The following is an 11,537-nucleotide window of genomic DNA, read 5'->3' on the forward strand; positions in this document are numbered from 1 at the left end:
AGTAGAAATAAACCATATCTAACTCAAATAATACTCAAATTGATTCCAAAAACAAGCTAGCAAGCATCATAATCCATGGCAGTGTCTGTCTACCTCTCACTGAGGGCAGTATGTGACCAGCACATATGGGCAGTAAAACGGACAAAACAAACACACACACTGTTGTTTTGTTTTACATGATGTCTGGCAGTCTCCCATGCCACTCACTGAAGTGTTTCTCACCACAGCAAGTGCCTGTGTGGTGTCAGTTGGCATGGCAACCGCTCATTTATTGCACCCAATGAGCTGAGAGTGCTGACAGAGTCTCACAGCACTGTCTCACAACTCTCTTTCTCTCTGTTACATCTGGATCTCTCACAAATCAGTTTTTTTCTCACCTCTGTCAGTGCCTCACACCCACAATCTGTGGCCAATCACAAGGGAAAAACAAGCATTACTTGTTTAACATAAACTTGAATATTTATGAAGTGGTTGAGAAGAAGAGCAGAGCCATCACAGAGTAGAGGTCAGCTGGGGACATGTCGGACGGTCCCCGCCCCTAAATGTGATGGCCTTTTCACCACTGTGAAGCACATGCTGAGGTCTCTTCTCTACATTGGCTATGGGGTCTTGCATTACAGACTTAAGACTCAGATGTGTTTTTTTTTATATAATTTACTGATCATTGTATGCTCTTAAGTGTCATCAAATCTATTTTCTTTTGTTATTATAGATCTTTGTTCATTCTTTTAATTGTCTTTCTATTCAATTCTTAATTCAATTCTACTTGATGTTACATTTGTGTATGAAAATGCTTTTGAAAACAGTCGGCGTGTGCTATTGAGGAGGCTGGATCAGTCATTTGTGGGGAGGTTTTGTCCAATATTGTCTATTTGGAGTTGTGCACAAGTGAGGCTATCAAATGAGAGGTGGTGGTGATGAGGATGCCAACTGTTTTGATGAGTGATGGGGTCAAAACCACACATCCATTGTGAACCATTGGTCACGTGCCCCCACCCACAAACAAACACCCACACACTTTGGCCACCCTTTAATCTGAAACTCAATTGGCACGTTTGACCGCCGCCCTATGACCCTTCAGACTGTGGGTCACGGAATCCCTAAGCTGCTGGAGAGAGAGATGGAGAGAAAGAGAGAAGGAGAGAGAGAGGAAAGTGGAAACCTGATCAGCTGAGGCACTGAATGCAGAGGACGAAGTACACAATTCCTTTTACTCAAGTGAAAGTAGATACACCTTGTCAAATATTACTCCAATACAAGTGAAAGTTGCAGAAAGTCAGATTTTTACTTAAGTTGAAGTACAGAAGTTTGCTTTTAAAAATACTTAAGTATTCAGAAGTACAAGTATGTGTCCATTTTAATGTATTGTAATGTAATTTTTATTTGGTCATTACAGTAATAGGGTATACATCATTTGGTCACTCATACATCCAACAAAAACATTCTACCTATTTCCATAACCTTGCAACTGTTCAAATGGATGCAATAATATAATTTAAATCATTATTTATTCTCTGTTCACAAATCTAAAAACATTTTAACTGCCAAATTCAAAACCAGATAACTTAGTTTTGAGTAGACGTTTAATTATGTATGCTAAAGATCTACCGTATGTGGTGAATGTCAGGTGATTGTCTAATTTCATTCCAGTTTCACAATGATCATGGAGGATAACCTGGTAAACACCAGACCACTTCTCAAGTCTCAATTGCAAACAGGTTTGTGTAGTTCTCCCAGGCTACATGGAGGATGTTCTGATGAATCTATTGTCACCATCCTTACAGCCAATTCAGCCAAGTTCAAATTGGACTATTGGAAAAAAAATAACTTCAGCCGCATTATTGCATTCAAAGACTCATTAAAAGTAACAAATACTTCATGCTCATATTTCAAATGTAGTGGGGTCAAAAGTACAGTATTTGTCTTTCAAATGTAGTGAAGTAAAAGTTTCCAAAAATAGTAATACTCAAGTAAAGTACAGATACTCAAAAATCAAGTAAATGTACTTAGTTAGAAAATAAAAACAAACAAACTCAGCACTTTCTAAATGTTCCAATACAGTGGGCCAGAGTTATAACATATGTTCTCATGCTTCAGCTGCTACCCCCTATGCCACCATACTGTGCATCTGTGTATGAGAAAGAGCAAACTCAGAGTGTGTGTGTGTGTGAGAGAGTGAGAGAGAGCGAGAGAGAAAGTGCACACTCAAAGTGTGTGTGTTTGTATCCGTGTGTGGTGTGCGTTTGCGTAAGAGGGCGTGTCAGACAGAGCAACTAAAACAATGGTGTACTTTGGAACTGCCATTACACCAGCAAACAGAGCATTTCGCACCAGCAAAAACAGACACATTTCACAACAACAGGTGTGTGGGACAGTCACAAGAGAAATCAACCCACCGCAGCAGCACCAGCAAGAAAAATCAATCCACCTGCAGACACAATCAGGTGAGTGTCAGGTAAACAGCACTTCAAACTTTCTTCTAAAAAACATAGATATATACTGAAAAATTTACTTTTTGTGTCCATATCACCCAGAGCAAGTTACGGTGCTGTATGAGGCACATCACTGAGGGACTTTATAATTTGAAATAGTGGAACACATCTGCTTAGAAAATGTAAAGACATTCATAAAAGGTTCCCTCTATGAAAGTGTGTGAATGTGCAAGATGGTTTGCTGTCTGGTGTAGATGGTTTTACTGTGCAAAGGTGCCGTTGGGTTTATGTACTCTGTGATAATAAATACAGCGTGTGTGGCACTTTCACTCCAGTGATTTGCTCTGCACGCCAGCAATTTCAGTAGCCTCAAATCTATCAATGTTCTTCCTCAATGTGATGGCAATAGCTTGGTTTCAGCTGTGACCTTTATGGGGATAGTTTCTTTGTTTGGGTCTCCTGCCTCTTGCTCCATGATGAGAAAAGGTTGACAGAGGTCAGAGTCCTCAGCCAAGGACACACTTTATTGGCACAGCAGAACAGATGGGTTGGGGGAATCTTATCTCCAATCATATCCAATGAACTTTCTTAAGTTTAAATGTATAAGTAAATATATTCCATGTCCAAGGTAGACTGCCATGTTTATATGGTTGAGTGAGTGTTATGTAATTGAAGGAACAGAGATGTTTTAAGTAAGCTTCATTAGGTCTTTTAGCAAGTCATTAACAAACACATATGATTGCATGCACACACACACAGATGGGTGATGTGACTGATTTAAATATCCTGAACAGCTTTTGTTAGTCTTAAAGCAGATGCCAAGAGTTATAACACTAAGCGTGATCACCTCCTCTCTCCTTTCCTACTGTGTCGGTGGATTTATTTGGGGCTAGGTGCCTTTGTGTTGAGCCCTATGCAAGGCACGGTTGTCTCTGTGGAATCCTTCGGTCTAAAACAGGGGCTTTTCTGTTCGCACTGACAAGAGCTTAATCCTCTCACAGCTGTGACTGTTCCTCTCCAGATGTTCAGCTGTCTTAGTGGGAACTCTGATGCTCGGGTAATCCCACACCACACCACACACATATAACCAGACACAAACAGCCATGTGCACACACACACACACACATTCATTTACACACAATAAGGTACAAACACACCCACACACGTAACTCACAGAGACACACTGACACCTTTACAAGACTTTACTCACAGTGCTTATACAGCCCGAATGGCAATCTTTACCACTTCCAAATACTAATCTTTACAATACAAACCTATGAGAGATTTCCACACATTTCTCCTGTTGAATTTTTCACCATGGATTAAAAACAAGGCAAACAACATTTCTCGAGGTCCCAGGGATTAAACATGCTTGTCAACAATCAACTGCCAGCATCTGATACAATCTATTCATATCCCTTGGTTTTGGGCATGCTTATGGGACTGAACTGAACATCCAAATTTGGCATTAAAAACCCATTCCACATTGTCATTGTTATTCATATGATGTCCCCATAAGTTGTTGGCCTCATGCAAAGAAGTCCTATGGCATAGATGAGGTGGTGGAGATAAAAACAGAGCATGAATTACAGCCTGGATATGGGCTATCACACAGCAGAATGTTTCCCCTCCTTGTTGTTTTGCTGTTCAAACTTTGGAGGAAGATCCTGTGCACTCAGCCATGCAGTAAAGCTTCTCGTGACAATTCTATCAGCGAGAAAAAACTCACGCGCCATGCAACAGCTCAATTGATCATGAAGTTATTTTGCATTTTGTGCGTGCAAAGGATTTGTGCATTTTGATGCATTCTTTGATCAAAGTTTGTGCACTCAGGCTAGAGAAACTGGTAAACTTTTTAACATGTGATCAGGCACATTGTGTGTATGCAAGAGAGACGTTTAATTGAAACGTGGTAAGGAGGCGTCTCGGGCTGCTTCATATCCGGTTGAGGCTGTTTGAGAGTACACAGGCTCTTGTCATCTTTGGCCGGGGCTTCTCCAACACAAATAAATAAATGCAAAAGCGTTGTGCACCATAAGTAGATTTACACTCATTACTTGACAAGCATGAATAGGGTTTTGCCTTTCTGATTTACTTCCTGTCTGTCACCATGGAGAAGCATACAAAAATGAACATTCATTTGGGCTCCCATTGAGCAATGCTGTTTCCATAGCAACAGAGAGAGAGAGAGTGATGGTTAGCGACAGTGAGACGAAACCAGCAGAGCAAAGGAGAGGGGATAGGTGAGAAAGAGAGAGAGGAAGTGAAAGAGATGGCTAATGCTGTGACTGTGTGAATGTTTGTGTGTGTGTAAGAGAGAAATATATTGAGACAGAGAGAGATGGGAGGGAGGAGGTGTGCGACTGTGTCTGTGTGAGAGAGAGAATGAGAGAGATGGAAGAAGGATAGTGCAGGAAACAGTGACTGTGTCAGTGGAAGTGGGTGGACATTTTGGAAACACCTCCTGTCCGTTCTCTCGGTGACGTTCATTCATGCACCGCTCTCGTTAGTGCCTTCCCTCAGGTGAACGAGGTGACAGGAGCAGTACATGTTTTTTTTATCAGAGCATCTCCTCTCCCCTCAACCCCCCCCACACACACACACACACACACACATCCTCCCCAGAGCCTCTACACACACCCTCCCCTCCCCTCCCCACCCCACACCATACACAGACCCAACCCCCTATACTTCACACCCTACATACATACACCACACACACATACGCACACACGGACACTCACTGTCTGTCTGCCTGCCTCTCTCTCTCTCTCTTTCTTCCTCAGATGAGGATTTGAAGATCCACAACGCGGGACTTCTCTCTCGTTTGTAATCAGATGAAAGAAGAGATTATCCTGAGGCAGCCTCCATCTTTTTTTTCTTTATTGCCGGGAGGAGAGAAGGAGGACGGTGGTGAAGGAGGAGACTTGACCAGGGGTGGGTGGGGTTTGCCGAGGCGAACGAGTGACTGAGTGTGTGAGTGTTCGTGTTCGTGTGCGTGCGTAAGTGTATCTGTGTGTGTGTGTGTGTGTGTGTGTGTGAGAGAGAGAAACAAGACGAAAGAGAGAAACAAGACGAAAAAGAGAGAGAGAGAGAGAGAGAGAGAGAGAGAGGAGAGGAGAAAGGGGGGTCACCTGTGGATGAGCTGGAGGGAGCAGAGACCGTCTGCTCTCCACCTTTTCAAGGTCCGCTCTGATGCACACACTGGGAAGGCTGGGAGATGACTGAACTCCGACATTAGTAGGAAACGGCAAGGTGAGCAGGAGAGACCGGCCTGGAGAGGAGAGGAAGAAGAGAAACAGATCAAAAGAAGAGAGAGAGAGAGAAGAGAAAACAAGAGGCAAAGGGGAAGACACATTCCTTACTCTTTTCCTTCCTAAGGTAAGATGAACCTCTTTATCTCTTTCCATTTCAGACCACACAATACAATGCCTTTTGTCAGAGACCACAGATCAGATGTCTGTCAATCAGTCAAGGGGTTGAAGGGAGAGGGTGGTGTTGAATGGTCTGGGTGGAGGGGTGGTTGTGGACAACTGTGGGTGGAGGTGCTGGAGGGGAGTGTGTGTGTGGGGGGCAGTGTTACCTTGCGGTGTATTTTTAGCACATATAGGAGAGAGAAAATGCAGACAGGCCTTGAATGAGCCAAACCACACACTGATCACCTGGGCATGTTCCCAGTGAGACGCCACACGCCTCACACACTCCGTCTCTCTCTCACTCTCTCTCTTTCTATCTTTCTCTCTCTCTCATTCCCTCTCACTCTGCTCTGCTGGCGTCAGAAGCGGTCGGTGTACATTTACAGGCTATGCTGTGCCTTAGCCTCACATGATTACAAACAGTGGCAGTGGTCATCCACACAACAGATCTGTAACATATCGATCTCACCAATTCTTTTAAAAGGTTGTACAGTCATTGTTGTACTCATGAGCCCCAAAATGACCCTGCACACGTATATCCTCATATACAGCATATACATACATATTGTCGTTTGTCGTCATATACAGTATGAATGATGTACTTTGGATAACTCCATCGTTCCATATAGAATAGATCTTTATTGTCATTGTCACAGGAACAACGTACAAGTGCTCTCCAGTCAGTGCATCATTCATATTAATAGATTTTACTCTTCATTCAGCTTCAGTTATCAGTTAATGGCACACACACACACACACACACACACACACACACACACACACACAAATAGCATTCCTGTTGGGTTCTCCCTCACAGGTTGAGGTGTGTCACTTGAGCTCAGGCGGTGTTGTTCTAGGGGCTGTGGCGCTCCAGCTGCCTCTAAGCTGCCAGAGAGAGCCTGGAGGGATGTCGCGGATAAATTGGCCGTTTCCAAGCACGCTGACCTCAGCATCCGACTGGCCGCTCTCGGGCCATTAGTCACTGAGTAACAGTCACACCTGCGGCTGTTTGTGAGGCTGGGGGTTGGGGTGTCGTCTGGATTTTGTGATTCCACTGCACTCTGTTTAGGACTGCTTTTCATGCAAGTCTCCTTCTTTCTCTCTCTCCAACTGGTTCCATTTTTTATTCTTCAGTCACTTTCTCCCACTGGATTCAGTCACAGTCCCCATCATGAATCCTATTGGTCGAGGCAACAGCGCTGCATTGTGATTGGTTCTGCGTGGACATGACAGCAGCGGCAGATCACCTGACTGACAACTGCACATAGTGGTGGTGGGGTCAGATAAGCATCATACATTTGGTTGGGGTTATTGTCATTTTTGCTGCTCCATCTTTGGCCTTTTGTCCCTGCGGAGCCCAGACAAAAGGGTAGGAGAGGTGCACCATGGGAATGGTTCTCGGTAGCTCAAAGCCCAAGGCGTTCAGTTCCCTGGGTCGAGTCTCTCTCTGTGTGTGTTGTCAGCACATTGCTCTTTGATAGCTCAACCAGCTCACTAAAAGGCTCTCTGGGATGAGCCCTTACTTAAAGAGCACGTTTGGGTCCAGCTAAACCAGAATCAAAGGGCTTCTGAGGTTATTTGGATGGTCTATATAAATATATATAAATATCTATAAATATATATCTGTATGTGACCGTGTGTGTGTGTGTGTGTGTGTGTGTGTGTGTGTGTGTGTGTGTGTGTGTGTGTGATTGCTGTATTGGGCTTGCTGTTCAAAAGACATTTATAGATGAGTAAGAGGAACTCTGAGGAGAGACTGCTGGCTCCTCAGCTGGTTTGTTTGTGGTCATACTCCTCCTTTTTTGGCACTCTCTCTACAGTAAAGACTGAAGTTCAAAAAGTGGTTATCACCCAGTGATCACTGCAATCATAAAACCATACCAGGGACATGAGTCCATGTTGAGATTGTTTGTGGATGAAAAACAAGGCTCACAGGAGGTGCCTCGGCTTGCCTCTTGACACCTGCATGACATATGCCTTTGTTTGATGTCAGAACACACATAGTCACTCACTGGACTGCTTTGTCACCATAGTCAAGGCTGCCTTACTTTGCCCATGTAATCTCTGTGACTGGCACAGACAGACCCAGATCTTCACCTAATCTCATCGGTTTAATCTCTAGCCATTGTGAGGAGGAGAGGGCCTCAGTTGTTTGTACCCCTGGCTCGATCCGTCTGCTGCTCTGTAATTTGGTGACGGGAGTCACCGGCTTTTCTGCCTTTGTGGCCTAGTTTGGCTAAGCCTGCCTTGGTGCCCACATCACAAGGTGATTGAGGTGGAGAAGCTAGCAGTATGACAACAAACACTGTACAGTCTCAGGCGGGAGATCTTGGAGATACCTCCTATGCCACCTGCAAACTCCCCTACAATGATGAATCGTGCATCATTAATTATTAAGTCAGTTATGAACCCTCCTTTACATCATGACAAACCTGTACTTCTGGGCCTGAATTTACTACTGACACTAGAAAATATTTACATTCACATTAAGAATACAATGTCATTTCATTTGAAAGGATCCCAACTGGTATCTGGTGTAATAACCATTTTAAAGGTGCATGATGATGACTCATCTTGAAACTAATTAAAGGACACAAAGCTGAATATCAGACATACAGGGCTAGTTTCCTGCTCCTGGATTAAGCCTAATCTACTGTAGGGCTAAAAGAACACTTCAATGAAAATCTGTGCTGAAAAAAAGCTTTTAATCTAGGCTCCAGGAAATATTCTCATGATAAACTCTTTGTAATATATTTATAGACCCTTTCAACAATAAAAACAAAAACAATGCTTGAACGTTCTATTTGGGCCCCAATCTACTTCCTCTGCATTAAGATAACATATGGAATGTTAAAAAGGAAGTCTTGTGGGGCCAACTATGATGCTGATAATGGAACTCTCTTGAAAGGGTCCATATGTAAGTTATTATTAAAAGCCATTGTTTCTTTGATGCATCCCAGGTGCCCTATGGCAGAAAGAGAGTGTCCTGAGTCAGAGCATTACCCATCCGGGGCTTCCTCCCCAGCAGATCCCAGGGTCACCACAGACGCTCTGTCCCTATCCAAGAGCTCCACAGACATGGTGACATCTCCCCATCAACTGGACAAGGCCAACCAGGGCCCGACCGGCGCCGGTTCCTTGCCAACAGACGCCCAGAACGGCGGCAAGCAGACTCTTCGAGTTGGTGCCCACAGCGCTGAAAGCACCCCTGATCACCCAGTGGTCCGTAACGCGGGGAGACCGCGCAGCATGGCAGAGCCGCACACAGGGATGGAAGCACTGCCGCTGTTGGAGGGGGACCTGAACCACCACCACTACCAGCACCAGCTGCCCCAGCATCACCAGCACCATGGCGCCCCCTGCTGTGGGGACAGAGGACTGGGCTCCTCCTGCTCCCAGAGGGACCTTAGCGGGCACAGACTGGCCCCCGCCGCCCTGCCCGTGCAGCGGAGCCACTCGGACACGCTGCGTGCTCTGCGGGAGAGTCCCGTCCCGCACCCCCACTGTGAATCCACCGCTTCGCCATCTCACCCAGCTCACCTGGCCCATGAAGCCCACTGCTATGGTCAGCAGCCATGCCCGGGCCTGGTGTGCAAGCAGGCTCTGCAGCTGCAGCAGAGTGGGAGTCTCACCACCTCAGCTAGGGGCCCCAGCCCCACGCCGCAGCTCCAGCCTCAACCCCAGCACGGCTGCGTCCCCGTGGTGCCGTCCAACACGCCCTGCGAGGGGGCCGCAGAGTCCTGGCACCCGCACTACGAAGAGGCGGTGTGCTGCGGCCCGTACGGCGTGGCCATGGTGCCCGGGGCGATGGAGGAAACGCTGGCCGCCTACTGCCACCACCAGCCCATCCCCTCCGCCGTGCAGCTGCTGCCGGTGCCGGCACCGCGGGGTCTGCCGGGCGCCGAGGCCCAGATGCTCGCCCTGCCGCGCCTCATCTCCTCCATCAGCGAGACGGGCCTGGACGCCAAGCGCATGCTGCGCTGCTGCAACCTGGACTGCACCTGGCCCAACGCCCCGGCCCTGCACCGCGCCGGCAGCCAGCCGCACGTGGGCGACGAGGGCCACCACCTCGTTCTGACCACTGCCACCGCCGTCGCCACTAGGGATGCGGGCACCATGACGTCCCGCACGGAGCTGAGGGACGTGGGGGTGCAGGCGGAGCAGGTGGCCAAGACGCCTCCGCCGCTCCACATGTACCCCGAGGTGTGCTTGGCGGACGACGACGGGGCCGTGAACGGGGAGCCAGCCGCGGGCAAGAGCGGCGCCGTCCAGTCCAAGTCGCCTGTGAAGGAGGTGAAGTGGGACGCGGAGGGCATGACCTGGGAGGTGTACGGCGCCTCGGTGGACCCCGAGGAGCTGGGCCTGGCCATCCAGAAACACCTGGAGCTGCAGATCAAGGAGACGGCCAGCCGCGCCGCCAAGCTCTCCCGCCAGAACACCAGCGCCTCGCAGGGCACTGCCGGCACAGGGACCGGAACAGGAACCGGAACAGGGACCGGCAGCGATAGCGCCGTCCGGCGCAGGAAGAGAGGGGGACTCATGGGATCCCTACGAGGGTCGCTGACGGGCCCGGGGTGCTGTACGCGCACCACCAATGCCGTGGACTGAGGAGGGGACTCTTCTATTAGACAGTTGTACAGGCAAAGTGGTAGGACATTTTGTAAACATGTAACCTCACAAAATACATGTACACAGTCACACAAAAACACACTAAAAGCTTGTTTGGAAAGCATTTGATTTAGCTGGATGAAACACTGCTACATTTAACAGGACTGTTATAAGATGAAAATTACATTACGTCACATATGGAAAAATATGATGGATTAATTTTTTTGGAGTAGCCAATAGCTCACTGAATTGGTAAGAAGGAGGGTAACTTTGGCTACGACATGTGCCTGTTTTCCTTAGTTTTATGCTACCACACTTAGACAACAGGTTGTCACAAAGGGCTATTGATGCGACATACAGGTAAAGGTATTTGTCATTGTCCTTGCAGTTTCCAGATAAAAACACAATGTGTGAAATTTAGGGATGCACGATATATCAGCGGCCGATATATTATTGGCCGATAAGTGAAAAAATGAAAATATTATTATCAGTCCGATAACAGAATTCTGGCCGATAATTTGCGCCGATATTTTTTAAAGTCCTAATTTAGGCCTACGTAAGGTCCATCTGGCTACACTGAGCTACTTGAGCTTGGTTGGCTATACTTTTTCCTCAATATAATGTCAGCGGTGTGAATGTATTTCACCACTCTAACCAAATCTGTGGATATGCGTTCATTTGGGAATCTGTGCATCTCAAAATCGTGAACCCAATATTCAAATATGACCAAAATGTCCCCCCCAATATACGGAAAAATAAAGAAAGAAAAAAGCGCTAGACTAGGGCTACAGGAAACCAACACGCATCTGAAATGTAATCAAACGTAAATAACGCACAAATTAGTGACCTAGTGATGGTTCCAGAGTAGACTACACCCCTGAGTGGTTTGTCCTGGTGGTTTTCCGTTTTTCGTTAGTGGCGTGCGCTGCTAAAAGCTTCCATTTACTGCACCCTACTGCGGTAAGGTAGGGCTGTCAACAATATCGCAAAAGCTACCGGTACAATGTTAACAAAACTTGTTGGAAAGGTGTAGCACAGGCGAAGGACATCCCATACATTTTTGGAGCCGATCAGACTCAAA

At 46.7% G+C, this 11,537-nt stretch overlaps 1 protein-coding gene across 5 annotated transcripts; it reads left to right on the top strand.

Moving 5' to 3' along the window:
* Positions 1-2,233: 2,233 nt before the first annotated feature.
* On the top strand, positions 2,234-10,992 carry si:dkey-191g9.7. 5 transcript variants are annotated; one of them, XM_048270194.1, is made up of 4 exons: positions 2,234-2,455; positions 3,434-3,489; positions 5,219-5,813; positions 8,809-10,992. In XM_048270194.1, exon 4 carries the CDS (start codon positions 8,816-8,818, stop codon positions 10,454-10,456), a length of 1,641 nt encoding a protein of 546 aa, XP_048126151.1. In that variant the 5' UTR covers positions 2,234-2,455; positions 3,434-3,489; positions 5,219-5,813; positions 8,809-8,815; the 3' UTR covers positions 10,457-10,992. The 5 variants fall into 5 exon arrangements, with proteins under 5 accessions (XP_048126151.1, XP_048126149.1, XP_048126152.1 ...); XM_048270192.1 differs by having other exon boundaries at positions 2,234-2,444; XM_048270195.1 differs by lacking the exon at positions 3,434-3,489.
* The last annotated feature ends 545 nt before the right edge of the window (positions 10,993-11,537 follow it).

Source organism: Alosa alosa, chromosome 18 (assembly GCF_017589495.1).
Source record: "Alosa alosa isolate M-15738 ecotype Scorff River chromosome 18, AALO_Geno_1.1, whole genome shotgun sequence".
Taxonomy (NCBI): Eukaryota; Metazoa; Chordata; class Actinopteri; order Clupeiformes; family Clupeidae; genus Alosa; species Alosa alosa.